The sequence below is a fragment of the Scyliorhinus canicula genome, chromosome 2, assembly GCF_902713615.1.
Source record: "Scyliorhinus canicula chromosome 2, sScyCan1.1, whole genome shotgun sequence".
Taxonomy (NCBI): Eukaryota; Metazoa; Chordata; class Chondrichthyes; order Carcharhiniformes; family Scyliorhinidae; genus Scyliorhinus; species Scyliorhinus canicula.
The window spans coordinates 248,601,439-248,618,444 of NC_052147.1; the positions used below are offsets into that span (position 1 = coordinate 248,601,439).

At 43.9% G+C, this 17,006-nt stretch overlaps 1 protein-coding gene across 1 annotated transcript in view; it reads right to left on the reverse strand.

The window, feature by feature from the left end:
- Positions 1-17,006, reverse strand: part of LOC119962094 (low-density lipoprotein receptor-related protein 1-like) — a 2,271,162-nt gene that overhangs the window by 159,721 nt on the left and 2,094,435 nt on the right. The window contains 1 exon segment of the mRNA XM_038789946.1: positions 4,023-4,139. Within this exon segment, the coding sequence (XP_038645874.1) occupies positions 4,023-4,139 (117 nt within the window).

A 17,006-nucleotide genomic window follows, 5' to 3' on the forward strand; every position in this document is an offset into this window, starting at 1 on the left:
TGCATTTTCAATACTTAAGGCACAGTAACATTGCCAAACTACTCAGAAACTGAAGCAGTCAGTGTTTGCATGCAGCAAGGCAACACTGAGGCTTTGTTTTATTCAGTTCCATTCATTTAATGGATGTTGTTGTCACTGGCTAGACTACTGGCTGGCTGGAGATGGCTAGACAATCCCTCGTTTCCCTTGAGAAGGTGGCGGCGAGTTGTCTTCTTGAACAACTGCAGTCCCTACGTTGCTCGGGCTCCTAAGTCCAAGATAAAGAACGTTCCCAATAAGAGAGAATCCAACCATCTCCCCTTGACATTCAATGGCATTCCCATCCTTGAAAAGCCCGCCATCAAGATCCTGGGGTTACCATTGACCAGAAACGTAACCCCACCAAACATATAACTACTGTGGCCATAAGTATAGGTCATAAGTACAGGTCAAAGGCCTGTGGCCTGTTGATTCCTCAAAGTCTGTTCACCATATACAAGGCACAAGTCAAGATCACGATGAAATACTTTACATTACTTGTCTGGATAAGAACAACTTCAGTAACATTCAAGAAGCTTAACACCATCCAAGACAAAGGAGCCCATCTGATCAGCACCCTATCCACCACCATAAAAATTAATTCCCTATATCAGTGGCAGCAGTGCACATCATCTTCAAGATGCACTGCAGCAAATTGCTAATGTTCTTTTGACAGTACATTCCAAACCCACAACATCGACCACCTGTAAGAACAAGGGCAACAGATAAATGGGAACACCATCACCTGCAGGTTCCCCTCCAAGTGACACACCATTCTGGCTCGGAACTATATTGTATTTCCTTCACTGCTGCTGGGTCAAAGCCCTGGAACCTCATATCCCTTGCAGCATGTGGTCCATCTCTACGATATGGCTCACCACCACCTTCTCAAGGGAAATCAGGAATGGAAACTAAATGAAGGCCTTGTCAACATTCCTCACACGTGAACATTTTTTTTAATGGCCTCTTCTGCATCTCCGCTATCCATCATCCCATTATTGGTTGCCATGTGTTCAGTGGCCTTGGTCCCTCATTCTCTCCAGCTCTGTAGCTGTTCTTCCTTCTTAAATGTGTTTTTTGTCACCAACCCTGATATCTCTATGTGGCTCTGTGTCAAATATTTTTAATAACAGACAGACATACAAATGTACACACAATGAAGATCCATCGAGCCCATTCCACATAATAGTTTTCCCGTGTGTATTAGAATATTTCCATCCTACCAGAAGCCAGGTGATCTCCTGGGGGAGGTGAAAATTAAATAGAATTCCATTCCAATTTGGGGGACAAAATTGCGAAATTCCTCACCGATCCAACTAGACTATTGGGAACTACTGCCAGAGACCACACTGATCTTGAGGTCCTTGAAGTATTCACCTTTCATAATGTGTCTTTAAAGTGCCTTGGAATATTTACCACATGATAGGCACTATATACATGCAAATTAATCTCAGCTAAGCTGTGGAGGAGAGGTAAAGTCCATGGGTAAATCAAGGAAAAAAAATATTTTCCATTGAGCCCTGTGTTTCCATCAGTTTTTGGACATTCACTGCCCAATCCCATAAAAATAGAACAGACTGATTCCGTGGGGCAAATTAAATTATACCCCAGTTATTATTCCTTTTCCCATTTATCATCAATCAATTGGACAAATCAACAACAATCAAATTCTAATTATTATCTTGTATATTTCATATTCATAACTAAATATTAACAGAATGTTTCTGAGAAATAATGTGTTAAGAGGAAAGTCAAGGACGTTTGTCCCAATGGAATGTTGTGAAATGTGTTGCTTTGTGGAAATGTGTCAATTCCAGACATTTACGTCCCTCAGTCTACGATATCTGTATTGTATGTTACAGGGTGACTACATTTCAATCGAATCCATAGAATCCCTACAGTGCACAAGGGGGCCATTTGGTCCAAAGGCTATACCCTGGCCCCATTCCTGCAGCCCACGCATTGACCATGACCAATCCACCTAACCTGCATATCTTTGGACACTACAAGCAATTTAGCGTGACCAATCCACCTAATGTGCACATCATTGGACACTACAGGCAATTTAGCGTGACCAATGCACCTAACTTCACATCATTGGACTGTGGGAGGAAACCGGAGCATCCGGAGGCAAGTAACGCAGACACAGGATGAAAGTGCAAGCTTCACACAGTCACCCAAAGCCGGTTCGAACCATGGTCCCTGGCGCTGTGAGGTAGCAGTGCTAAAGATTGTGCCCCCATGCCACCATGGGAACCAGCCCTTGGATCAACCTGACAGACAGTCCTGTGTTTCCCATCTTGAAATCCATTGTTTACTAATTATTTATGCAGAAATATTGGGCTCGATTCTCCGCCCACCAATGAAGAAATCGCGTTCGGCGACGGGGCGGAGAATCCGCTTCGGCGCAGGAAATCGGGAGCGGCACCAGTTTTTTAATTCTCCGGCCCCCCACAAGTCGGTATACTGGTGGAGTACACTGCTCCAAGTATCCACCGCCTCAGGCCATTGCCTGAGGCCTGCCCCATGATGCTCTGACCCGACTGGCCAAATTCCCGATGGTGTGGGACTCATGTGGTCCTACCATCCATGACCCTCAGTCCAGGGCCGCCACAGTTGGAGGAGGGTCGATCGGCGGGCAGGGGATGCTTCATTCGGGGCTGGGGGCAATGTGTGCGGGCAGTCCAGGACATGCGAGTGGCCGTGCGGGGCACTATTTTGCTGGTCTGAGTCCGCAATGGAGCATGGCGCGGCCACTGCAGGCCGCCTCCATGCGCAGGCATGGCCTCTGACCGGGAGGTGCGGGGGGTCATCTCGGCAGCTAGAGCTGAGAGCTCTACAATAGCTGACTGCTAGCCCCCAGCAAAACGGGGAATCTCTGGCCTTTTGATGCCAGTTTTCCTGGCATAAAAGACCACGGTTTTCCCAACGGCATGGGGACATAGTACCAAAAATGGAGATTCCAGCCCACAATGTTTGATCATCTTCTTTGAAGTTGAAAAATTTGCACCAGAAGATGGGTTAGCTGATCACAATCCCAAAACATTGATTGGTATTCTGCTGTACTGTTCTCTGGAGTCTCACATTGCTGGAAAACTGAGAGGCCTGGCCCAATCACCAAAGGACAGTTTAGAAAAGTTTAGAAGGTTGTGGTGACAGCTGGTTATGATTTTGGGACGTAAGGCACACGTTATGGATGTCTTACTAAGCCAACTTCTCATAATGGCAATGCAAGCTTTACACATGCCCTTTATCATTGAATGTACACAATGTAAACAGGAAACAAGGCCGGTTACCTCCCAGAAAAACCTAAAAGAGCCATTAAAAAAGCTGAAAAGAATGCAGTTGTACAAATGGTCATTTGGCTGCAAGTTGCATTCTTGTACTTGGAATATTATAGGACAGAAATAGATTATTTCACATGTTTACCATTCTGCAGTCATTGCAAGGCTGGTAGTTGTAGCCTTGGGGAATGTCTCACTTGCCAAACCTCCCCTGTGTCATTGGTTTGTCCCCATATCTGTGTTGTGAGATCCAACCGTATCATTTTCAAATGTAACTGGAGGGAATTAGTCTATGAAAGTCTTCAGATTTCAACAAGGAACTCCAAATTTGATAGTAATGGTAGGAGGTGTTGGAAATATAAGAACAATCTTCCCCGTTATTGCTTCCAAATCGGAAAATAAATATTTGTGTTAATCTGTAATGATTGTATCAACAACCCTTCTGTTAAATAAGGCATCAGCCCACTTTTAATACAACATCTGCTTTTATATTAATTCAGCTTCAGTATCACCATGGCAGTGTAAATTGTTATTTCCTTCACTGTTTGTCCTTAAAAATTGTTCACTGAAATTACTAATCAGTAACTTCACAGAGAATTGCTCTGTGTTGTGCTGGCAACTGAATTCTAAGCAATCTGTTTTCCAGCATTGTCAACACTGGGAGAATTACTTTTTCTTCCCAAAACATTAATTAAATATCAAAGTAAATGTTAAACTTACCACATGATTCCTCATCAGAGTTATCTCCACAGTCATTATCATAGTCACACTGCCAGTGACCAGGTACGCAACGGTTGTTCTTGCATCGGAACTGATATGGCTCACATGTTCGTTCATCTGAAAGACATTTAAGCAGTGCAACAATTTATTTTTCTCTTCAACCATCTCCTCGAAATATTTAATCCTGAATTGCATTTCAACTGGGTGGCACAGTGACACAACTGGGCGGCATGGTGGCATAGTGGTTATCACTGTTGCATCACATCGCCAGGGTCCCAGGTTCAATTCGGACCTCGGATGACTGTCTGTGTGGAGATTGTACGTTCTCCCAGTGTCTGCATGGGTTTCCTTCGGGTGCTCTGGTTTCCTCCCACAGTCCAAAGATGTGCAGGTTGTGTGAATTGGCCATGCTAAATTGCCCAAAGTTAGGTGGGGTTATGGGACTAGGAGTGGGGGATTGGGTCTAGGTAGGGTGCTCTATTGGAGCAAGGGCTGGTGCAGACTCGATGGGCCGAATGGCTTCCTTTTGCACTGTAGGGATTCTATGACCTACATGATCAAATTATAAAAATGACGTATCAGCCATTATATCATTAGTGGCAGACTGATACGAGAGGTAATATTTCTGCCGGGAGTGGGCTGTAGAGTTGGGGGTACTGTATAATGGGACAATGGAGTGACTGGCTCCTTTCCATCTCCCGTCCATTGCATACAGGGTCATTCTCCTGCACTGATATTGAACCAGGGGTGGGTGGGAGCCCATGCTTTGCTGGAAAATGGCCAGGTAAACCCTGGCAGGTATGCTTGCGCCTGGTGGATTGGGCCCCTCCTTCTCAGCCATTCTGTGTCCCAAGGAGGAATCTGATGGCAGCAAGGAAAGGAATCAGCGGAAAGCCAAACTCTTGCTCTTTATAGTAACCTGCTCTCTCCCCCTCTTGCTGGGGCCTTCCTGAGTTCCATGGCTCCAGTGCCATTTCTCAGCCTCGGAAAGACAGTGGCCACCACGGTGCTGGTGGTACCGGAGAGCTGACAGTCTCTGATTAGCGGGTAGTTCTCAGAGGTGGGACATTCACCTGACAGGAAAAGGTTCCAGTGGGAAATTCCCCCTGCAGGTGCCAGGAACCCTGACAGCTGCCAGCAGATTTCCCGACCACCGGAACGCCAGTCTTCCTGGTGCAACTCCTAAATTCTGCTCTTGGTTTTCCTTCACAATTGTATCTATCAGATACTGTTCACGTGAAGGGGCTGGTTTAGCTCACTTGGCTAAATCGCTGGCTTTTAAAGCAGACCAAGCAGGCCAGCAGCACGGTTCGATTCCCGTACCAGCCTCCCCGGACAGGCGCCGGAATGTGGCGACTAGGGGCTTTTCACAGTAACTTCATTGAAGCCTACTCGTGACAATAAGTGATTTTCATTTCAATGATTTTCATTTTCAAGATTGGTATCTGCAGCCAGTGCTGATTTCAGTTGTAGATTAAAATCCATCTTCCCGGTACACTTCACAAGCAACAGCCACCTTATTCCTTGATCAAACAATATATTTGTAGCACTATATCACAACCGTCACATCATCTCCAAGATAATCCTGTTGTGATTAGGTTCCCATCACATTTATATAAATACGTACTTGATTTAGAGTCATTCTTCTTACAATAGATCATTGCAATGATAAAAGCCTGAAGAACCAAAATTCAATTGTTTCAACACTCACCTTTCTTTCAATAAAATATTGACATAATCAGTCATGTTAAAATTGGCTGAAAAAAGCATAGCTAGATTTTATGTAAAATTCAACAAAGCTTGCAGTTTGATTGCTAAGGACTGGCAATTGCCAAGGACAAGTTGTCATGCACAACTGCATTGCGTTTGTTATGATGTAGTTCTTCAGGAGATGTCCCCATGCTCCACATGCCTTGCTCTGCAACACAAAGCAGTTTCTCAAGGACTTTACATTTCAGTAAGCAAACAGCAATGTTTTATTGTGCTGTCTGACTGGCATTTATGAACTCAAAGTTCTGGAAGTTGTACTGCATTTCTGATGCATTATTTATTAACTGGTGCACAAAATCATAATGGAGAATCAATTCCACGTCACTGATAATTGGAGAGTAACTTGATTCTTAATGCCTGAATGCTGGCCTTTCTCATTTTAATATTAACGTCTTTACACAATGCATTCCTGGTGCACAGCACACAAAAGATCACCCAGTCCCAATAAGGTGACAGATCTCATTAGCTTTTTTTTCATTAACTTGTGTCTTGCTGAAAATGAAAAACTGCAGTTGAAGTGCAGTATAATCGTGGTTACTTTCCAAATAAGTAGATTTATAAGAATCTTTAATGTATCCCTTTACAAAAACATCAGTTCACAGTCTAGGGCAAAGTTGCTCTGGGGTCAGAATGCTGGTGGGAAGAACCTTTGTTTTGCGATGCAAGTGATGAGATTATCTGATGAGTGCAAACTGTTGCCATGAGACTGAGGTGCATTTTCTTCGCTGAAATTGTCTTTTAAAAGGCAACAATTAGATGTCAACGGATTTTTGGCAGACCTAACATATAACACCAGTCCTCTAATGATCACTGGCACTGTTAGAAATGACACTGCTCTTCACAAGCTATGCTTGTGTAAACGAACAAAAGCAGGTCGGTAAGAACAAAGAACAAAACAAATTACAGCACAGGAACAGGCCCTTCGGCCCTCCCAGACTGTGCCGATCCAGATCCTTTATCTAAACCTGTTGCCTATTTACCAAGGTCTACTTCTCTCTGTTCCCCACTCGTTCATATATCTGTCCAGATGCATCTTAAATGTTGCTATCGTACCCACCTCTACCACCTCCGCTGGCAAAGCATTCCAGGCACCCACTACCCTCTGCGTAAAAAACTTTCCACGCACATCTCCCTTAAACTTTCTTCCCCCTCACCTTGAAATTGTGACCCCTTGTAATTGGCACCCCCACTCTTGGAAAAAGCTTGTTGCTATCCACACTGTCCATACCTATCAATTTTGTAGACCTCAATCAGGTCTCACCTCAACCTCCGTCTTTCCAATGAAAACAATCTAATCCTAATCGCTGGCTTTTAAAGCAGACCAAGCAGGCCAGCAGCATGGTTCGATTCCCGTACCAGCCTCCCCGGACAGGCGCCGGAATGTGGCGACTAGGGGCTTTTCACAGTAACTTCATTTGAAGCCTACTCGTGACTAAGCGATTTTCATTTCATTTTCATTTCATAGCCAGCACCCTCCATACCAGGTAACATCCTGGTGAACCTCCTCTGCACCCTCTCTAAAGCATTCACATCCTTCTGGTAATGTGGCGACCAGAACTGCATGCAGTATTCCAAATGTGGCCTAACCAAAGTCCGATACAACTGTAACATGACCTGCTGACTCTTGTACTCAATACCCCGTCCGATGAAGGCAAGCATGATGTATGCCTTCTTGACCACTCTATTGACCTGCGTTGCCACCTTCAGGGTACAATGGACCTGAACTCCCAGATCTCTCAGTACATCAATTTTCCCCAGGTCTCTTCCATCAACCGTATAGTCCGCTCTTGAATTAGATCTTCCAAAATGCATCACCTCGCATTTGTCTGGATTGAACTCCATCTGCCATTTCTCTACCCAACTCTCCAATCTATCTATATTTTGCTGTATTCTCTGACAGTCCTCCTCGCTATCTGCAACTCCACCAATCTTAGTATCATCTGCAAACTTGCTCATCAGACCACTTATACCTTTGCCCAGATCATTTATGTATATCACAAACAACAGTGGTCCGAGCACGGACTTTGTCCCTGTAGATAAAGAACTGGCTGGGCAACAGGAGACAAAGAGTAGTGGTGGAAGGGAGTGTCTCAAAATGGAGAAAGGTTGCCCAGCCAGTTCTTTATCCATCTAGCTAGTACACCCTGAACCCCATACGACTTCACTTTTTCCATCAACCTGCCATGGGAAACTTTATCAAATGCTTTACTGAAGTCCATGTATATGACATCTACAGCCCTTCCCTCATCAATTAACTTTGTCACTTCCTCAAAGAATTCTATTAGATTTGTAAGACATGATCTTCCCTGCACAAAACCATGCTGCCTATCACTGATAAGTCTATTTTCTTCCAAATGTGAATAGATCCTATCTCTCAGTATCTTCTCCAACAGTTTGCCTACCACTGACGTCAAGCTCACAGGTCTATAATTCCCTGGATTATCCCTGCTACCCTTCTTAAACAAAGGGCCAACATTAGCAATTCTCCAGTCCTCCGGGACCTCACCCATGCTCAAGGATGCTGCAAATATATCTTTTAAGGCCCCAGCTATTTCGTCCCTCGCTTCCCTCAGTAACCTGGGATAGATCCCATACGGTCCTGGGGACTTGTCCACCTTAATGCCTTTTAGAATACCCAAAACTTCCCCCTTCCTTATGCCGACATGACCTAGAGTATTTAAACATCCATCCCTGGCCTCAACATCCATCATGTCCCTCTCCTTGGTGAATACCGATGCAAAGTACTCATTAAGAAGCTCACTCATTTCCTCTGACTCCACGCATATATTCCCTCTTTTGTCTTTGAGTGGGCCAATCATTTCTCTAGTTACCCTCTTGCTCCTTATATACAAATAAAAGGCTTTGAGATTTTCCTTAACCCTGTTAGCCAAAAATATTTCATGACCCCTTTTAGCCCTCTCTATTACACATTTGAGATTTGTCCTACTTTCCTGATATTCCTCCAAAGCTTCATCAGTTTTGAGTCGTCTCAATCTTACATATGCTTCCTTTTTCATCTTAGCTAGTCTCACAATTCCACCGTCATCCATGGTTCCCCAATCTTGCCATTTCTATCTCTCATTTTCACAGGAACATGTCTGTCCTGCACACCAATCAACCTTTCCTTAAAAGACTCCCACATTTCAAATGTGGATTTACCTTTAAACAGCTGCTCCCAGTCCACATTCCCGAGCTCCTGCCGAATTTTGTTATAGTTGGCCTTTCCCCAATTTAGCACTCTTCCTTTAGGACAACTCTCGTCTTTGTCCATGAGTATTCTAAAACTTACAGAATTGTGATCGCTATTCCCAAAGTAATCGCCGACTGAAACATCAACCACCTGGCCGGGATCATTCCCCAATACCTCAAGAATGTGAGGCATTTCTCTGCAAGTTAATTCTGAAATGTCTGTGACTTTGGTTTTGCATTCATAACTTTTGAAAAAGCACAGCTTGCTTGTATTGCCATTATAAAACGTCCTGTGACTTTGTGAAAGAAGTAGTGAATTAGCCATCCTAATTACATGATAAATGTATTATTATGTGAACAATTCATTGTAAATGGGTGACGGCATCAGTATAAGCTAGAGGTAAGTTGTTTGATGGAGTAGAGTACATGCACATTATATTTTTATACGTTAATGACCATGATAAATATCTGCCATTCATTACTCCATACATGTTCAATATCCTAGGTTAAGTTACGGTTTCATTTTCCACAGAGGTTTGTCACAAAACCAACTTTCAAGGTGAAAAAGCCTTTTAATGAAAATGTCTTGCAAATTTGACCGAGATCTTTATCTGGTAGGAAAACTCTATGAATCCTTCTGCCTGCCATTCCACAAATATAGTAACACATCTTACAACACCAGGTTAAAGTCCAACAGGTTTATTTCGAATCACTAGCTTTCGGGGCACTGCTTCTTCCCCAAGTGAATGAAAAGGTAGGTTGCAGAAACATATACATATAGACAAAATGAAAGATGCAAGACGATACTTTGAATGAGAGTCTTTGCAGGTAATTAGTCTTTACAGGTCCAGACAGAGCAACTGGAGAGTGGGATAATCGCAGGTTAAAGAGGCGTGAATTGTCTCAAGCCAGGACAGGTGGTGAGGGGGGGTGAATGTAATTCAACATAAATCCAAGGTCCCGGTTGAGGCCATATTCATGTGTGTGGAACTTGGCTATAGCTTTCTGCTTGCCAATTCTGCGTTATCGGCGATTCTGCGTTGTCGCGCGTTCTGAAGGCCGCCTTGGAGAACGCTTACTCGATGATCAGAGGCTGAATGCCTTGACTGCTGAAGTGTTCTCGACTGGAAGGGGATATTCCTGCCTGGCGATTATCGTACGATGTCCATTCATCCGTTGCTGCAGCATCTGCATGGTCTCGCCAATGTACCACGCTTCGGGACATCCTTTCCTGCAGCATAGGAGGTAGACAAAGTTGGCCGAGTCGCACGAGTATGTACCACATACCCGGTGGGTGGTGATTTCACGTGTAATGGTGGTATCCATGTCGTTGATCTGGCCGTCTTGCAGAGATTGCTATGGTGCCGTGGTCGCTGTACTGAAGGCTGGGTAGTTTGCTGCAAACAATGGTGTGTTTGAGGTTGCGCGGTTGTTTGAAGGCAAGTAGTGGGGGTGTGGGGATGACTTGGCAAGATGTTCACCTTCATCGATGACATGTTGAAGGCTGCAAAGAAGATGTCGTAGTTTCTCCGCTACGGGGAAGTACTGGACGACGAAGGGTACTCTGTCGGTTATGTCCCATGTTTGTCTTCGGAGGAGGTCGGTGCGGTTTTTGCTGTGGTGCATTGGAACTGTTGATTGATTAGTCGAGCACCACATCCTGTTTGTACGAGGGCATATTTCAGCATCTGTAGATATCTGTTACTGAGACCATGCAGATGCTGCGGCAACGGATGAACAGACATCACGCAACAATCGCCAGGCAGGAATGTTCCCTTCCAGTCGGGGAACACTTCAGCAGTCAAGGGCACTCAGCCTCTGATCTTCAGGTAAGTGTCCTCCAAGGCGGCCTTCAAGATGCGTGATAATGCAGAATCTCCGACAACGCAGAATCACCGAGCAGAAACTTATAGCCAAGTTCTGCACACATGAATACGGCCTCGACCAGGACCTTGGATTCTTGTCGCATTACATTCAACCCCCACCATCAGGCCTGGGCTTGCGAAATCCTACCAACTGTCCTGGCTTGAGACAATTCACACCTCTAACTGTGATTATCCCTCTCTTCAGTTGCTCCACCTGGATCTGTAAAGACTTAATCACCCGCAAAGACTCGCATTCAAAGTATCGTCTTGCATTTTTCACTTTGTCTATATATATGTTTCTGGAACCTACCTCTTCATTCACCTGAGGAAGGAGCAGTCCTCCGAAAGCTAGTGATACAAAACAAACCTGTTGGACTTTAACTTGGTGTTATAAGACTTCTTACTGAGCTCACCCCAGTCCAACGCCGGCATCTCTACATTACAAAATATCGTGCATAATGTTAATGGAAAGACAAGGGCCAGATCGGTGTTCAACATGATAAAAGGCCAGGAAAATGGATTCCGTCAAAATGTTTGCTGTGTGGAAGTCAAAGGCAGACAAAATTGCAGCATTGCTGAAATTTCTATTCTGTACACTTCAACCAAACTGCAGCATCAGAATATAAATAGACATTCACAGGAACAACAATGTAAAACTAATTAAAACATAGAACATAGAACAGTACAGCACAATTCATGTGTATGTATACAAAATAGAGTCCTGTGTTTGCTCATGTAGAAATATTGTACATTTTGGACATTTATTTCCAAATCCTAGGTTTACCAACCTGAGCCACTGTGTTTTATAACCTACACAATGTAACAGTTACAGAAATAGTCCAAGCTACATTTTAAACCGGAAACAACTTTTTAAAATCAGACTATAGTAAAGTCATCCAAATCCCAGATGACCACAGGCTGATTTCTCATTTGAGGGGGCAAACTGGTGGTGATTTAACCTCAGAATCATCACATCGCAGGCAATGGGTAAGGTTGGGAAGGTGGGCCTTCATGAATAACCTCAAGCCGGTACGGGAATTGAACCCATGATGCTGGCTGCGCTCTACATCACAAACCAGCTGTCCAGCCAACTGACCTACACCAGTGACGAAAATATACTTAAGGTGACCATTTGTTTTTGTTGCAAATTTTGAAAAGAATAATTGGTCATTTCAAATAGGACCTAATAGGACCGAGAGGAAAGTTTAAAATGAGGGGAGAAGGGTAACAGGGCACAAACTTAGGCAGGAAAACAGTATGAGCAGCAGGAGTGTGCTTCCACAAGATACAAGTTTAGACTTGGATCAAGGCATCATGTTAAAATCTTTTGAATATTGGCTACCCAATAAGAGCACAGTAGATTGGGAAGAGCTAGACCACCAACCCGTCTCCCACTTTGAAGTATCGCTTTACGGACTCCAGTTCTCACTGCCCAGATAAATGTTGATATCAGCCTGTTAACCACAAGAAAATTATTTTGGTAGAGAATAGGGGGGCGTTGGAAAATGAACAAGAATCTGGTCCAGAATGTTCATTTTTTTGTGCTGTAAATACCAGCCTCCCCGAACAGGTGCCGGAATGTGGCGACTAGGGGCTGGTACTTTCCCTTCTTCCCAGCATGAAACTACTAGTTAGGATCCCAGGAACATGTGGAAATGGCAGGGCATAGGCTCAGCACCACCACATAGTATCTATTACCTTGTTTGAGATGTTCAGACACTCCATCCAATGCATGGTTTTGTTTTTCCGAGGAAAGTTTAGGAACCTGTTTATGCAGATTCCTGCCTGATTTGCAGCTCCTCTATGATCACACAACATTCGAGATAGGGCTGCACTTGAAGGGTGAAAGATTTTGTTATTCTCTATTCTGCAGCTTAAACCTGTTTGTTCATCGCACATACCACTGCAGATAATTTAACTTTTTCGGTTGATTTGAAATTGGGGAATGCTATAATCTGCCAAGGAATATTATTAGAAGGGGAATTTGCCATGTCATATTATCATAATATCTGGGCATAGCAGCAGATTACCTTGGCACTTTCGAGTCTCGGATTCATCAGTTCTATGCACTTAGGCAATGGGAAATAAACATAACTATGTATTCAAAATAGTTATACATCTTTTGGAAGGAGAAACTATCTTTAAAAATATAGGAGTATGTAATATGCCTTTCAGGGAGGTCAGCATGACATCATTTGAAGGGGAATATATCATATGCTGCAGTCATGGTTTTACTTTTGCTATAGGGGCAGCATGGTGGCACGGTGCCTCACAGCATCAGGTACCAGAGTTCAATTCCGGCCTTAATTGAATGTCTGTGTGGTGTTTATATGTTCTTTCCGTGTCTGCGTGGGTTTCCTCCAGGTTTCGGGTTTCCTCCCCCGGTCCAAAGATCTACAGGTTAGGTAGATTGACCATGCTAAATTGCATCTTATTGTCCAAAACGTTAGATTGGGTTACTAAGTGAGGGGGATAGGGACTTGGGCCAACGTACAAAGAACAATACAGCACAGGAACAAGCTCATCAGCCCTCCAAGCCCGCAACGGCCACCATACCAACCTTTGCCAAAACCCTGAACACTTCCTCGTGCTGTGTCCCTCTATACCCATCCTATCCAAGTGTTTGTCAAGATGCCTTTTGAACGCCGTTAATGTATCTATTTCCACAACCTTCCCTGGCACTCACCACCATCTGCGTAAAAAAACCTGCCAGGTACTCGCCACCCTCTGCGTAAAAAACCTGCCTCGCACATATCCTCTGAACTTTGCCCCATGGACCTTACACCTGTGCTCCCTAGTGACTGACCCCTCCACCTGGGAAAGAGTGCTTGCCCATTCACTCTATCCATGCCCCTCATAATCTATCAGGTCACCCCTCAACCTCCGTCTTACTAATGAAAACAGTCCGAGTCTATTCAGCCTCTCCACATAGCTAACACCCTCCAGACCAGGCAACATCCTGGTAAACCTCCTCTGGACCCTCTCCAAAGCGTCCACATCCTTCTGGTAGTGTGGCGACTAGAATTGTGCGCAATATTTCAAGTGCGGTCTTACCAAGGTACGATACAACTGTAGCATGACTTGCCAGTTTTTATACTCGATGTCCTGTTCAATGAAGGTAAGCATTCCATATGCTTTTTTGACTACCTTGTCCACTCATGTGCCACCTTCAAAGATCTGTGGACATACACACCCAGATCTCTCTGACTTTCTATATTCATAAGAGTTTTGCCATTTACGGTATATTTCCCCTCTATGTTAGACCTACCAAAATGCCCCTCACATTTGTCCAGATTAAACTCCATGTGCCATTTTTCTGCTCAAGTCTCCAACCTATCTATGTCCTGCTGTATCTTCTCACAATCCTCAACACTATCTGCCACACCACCAACATTGGTGTCACCCGCTGACTTAGTAATCAGAACGGCTACATTTTCCTCCAAATTGTTTATGTACACTACAAACAACAGAGGCCCAAGCATAGATCCCTGTGGAACACCACTAGTCACAACCTTCCATTCAGAAAAACACCCTTCTGCTACTATCCTTCTGTGACCGAGCCAGTTCTGTATCCATCTTACCACCTCACCTCTGATTCCGTGTGACTTCACCTTTTGTGCCAGTCTGCCATGGGGCACCTTGTCAAAAGCTTTACTGAAGTCCATGTAAACAACATCCACCACCCTCCCCTCATCAATCATCTTTGTCACCTCTTCAAAAAACTTGATCAAGTTTGTGAGGCACAATCTCCCCTTCATAAAACCATGCTGTCTATCGCTAATGAGTCGATTTGTTGCCAAATTGCTATAAACCCTGTCCCTGAGATTTCTCTTCAATAATTGACCTCCTATCAATGTGAGGCTCACCGGCCTATAGTTTCCTGGACTATCCCTGCTATATTTCTTAAACAGCGGTACCACTTTAGCTATTCTTCAGTCCTCTGGGATCTCACCTGTAGCCAATGAGGATACAAAGATGTCAGTCAATGCCTCAGCAATTTCCTCCTTTTCTTCCCTCAAGATTCTGGAGTAAATCCCATCTGGCCCAGGAGACTTATCTATCTTAATACCTTTTAAAAGGCCCAATGCCTCCTTCTTTTCAATGTTAACATGGTCAAGACTGTTCATACACCCTACCCAAGAATCATCTTCCACAAAGTCCCTTTCTTTGGTGAACACTGATCCAAAGTACTCATTTAGTACCTCGCCATTTCCTCAGGCTCAACACATATATTCGCCCCACTGTCCTTAAGTGGTTCAATCCTTTCCCTGGCCACCCTCTTGCTTTTTACATATGAATAAAAAGCTTTGGGATTCACCTTAATCCACTTTGCCAAGGACTTTTCATGGCCCCTCCTAATCTCCCTCTTCAGTACCTTCCTACTTTCTTTGTACTCCTCAAGGGTTTTAACTGTCCCCACCCTTCTAGACCATACAAAAGTCTCCCATTTATTTTTGACGAGGTTCACAATATCCCTTGTTATCCAAGGCTCCCTAAATTTCCCACACTTATTCTTCGCTCTCTCAGGAATGTGACTTTCCTGAATTTTAATCAACTGTCACTTGAAAGACTCCCAGATGTCCAATGTTGCTTTACTATCCAACAGCTGCACCCAATTCAAATTCTTCAATTCCAGTGTAATGTTATCGTGATTTGCCTTTCCCCAGTTTAGCACTTTAACGCGAGGGTTACCCTCATCCCTGTCCAAAAGTACCATAAAACGTACGGAATTGTAGTCACTACTCCCAAAATGGTCCCCTACTGAAATCTCAACAACCTCTCCAGGCTCATTCCCCAATACCAGATCCAGTACTGCCCCTTCCTGAGTTGGACTATCTACATATTGGATCAAGAAGACGTCCTGGATACACGATGCAAACCCCTAGCACTAAGTGAGTCCCAGTCAATGCAAGTGAAATTAAAATTCCCTACCACAACAACCCTGTTAGTTTTGCACCTATCCAAAATCTCTCTACCTATCTGCTCCTCTATCGCCCGCTGGCAGTTGGGGGGCCTGTAATAAATACCCAATATTGTGATTGAGCCCTTCCTGTGCTCTACCCATATTGCCTCATTGTATGATCTTCTAAGGTGTCCTCCCGCAGTACGGCTGTAATATTCTCCTTAATCAGTAATGCTACTCCCTCACCCCTTTTACACCCCCTCTATCTCTCCTGATGCATCTATATCCTCCAACATTCAGCTGCCAATCCTGCCCTTCCTTTAACCATGTTTCTGTGATAGCCATTACATCGTAATTCCAAGTACAATAAGTACTCCAAGTTCATCTGCCTTACCCGCTATACTTCTGGCATTGGAACAAATACACTTCAAACCACTGCGTCTGAGCACACAGGGTGATGTTGTTCTCTTATTTCTGTTCTCTATTTCCCCTTCAGTTATTACACCTTCTAAGCTAGTGCTCTGGTTCCCAACCCCCTGCCATACTAGGTAGGTTGCTCTCTCTAAGGGTCGGCGCAGACTCAATGAGCCGAATGGCCTCGTTCTGCACAGTAGGGATTCTATGATTGTTTGATCCTGGAAAGGAAGTTCACATCCTGTACGTCTGTTGGGCGGCACAGTAGCACAGTGGTTAGCTTCACAACGCCAGGAGCCTGGGTTCAAATCTGACCTTGGATGACTGCGTGAAGGTTGCATGTTCACGCTGTGTCTGTGTGGGTTTCCTCCAGGTGTCCCGGTTTCCTTTTTAACAATAATGAAAAGCTGAAGGCTTTAGATTTAGAAAATTTAGAAAAGTTGATTTTTGATGATAAAGAGAATTATTTGATAGTTATTAATACTTAACACACTGTTGAAATGGTACTCAGACTGGAATGGGAAAGGCATAACTTTTCTTGTCGTGATTTTGCTCCAGATGTCAATACTTCAACTGCATGTTATTCAAAGCATTTGAAAAGAAAGCCTAATGCCAAGAGACCATTTTTATTACATTTATGAAGAAATGGCTGTCCAAATCTAATGCCAAGAAAGATATATAAAATTAATATTGGGTACATATTTTGAAGGAAACAAGGGATCATTACTTTTCTTTTTCATCTTCCTTCTCTGAATTTTCCTTCAAAGAGAGCTAAAGGAAATTCCATTTTTATTAAACATTTTTGTCCAATTGACACTTTATACTTCAATGTGACCTTCATAT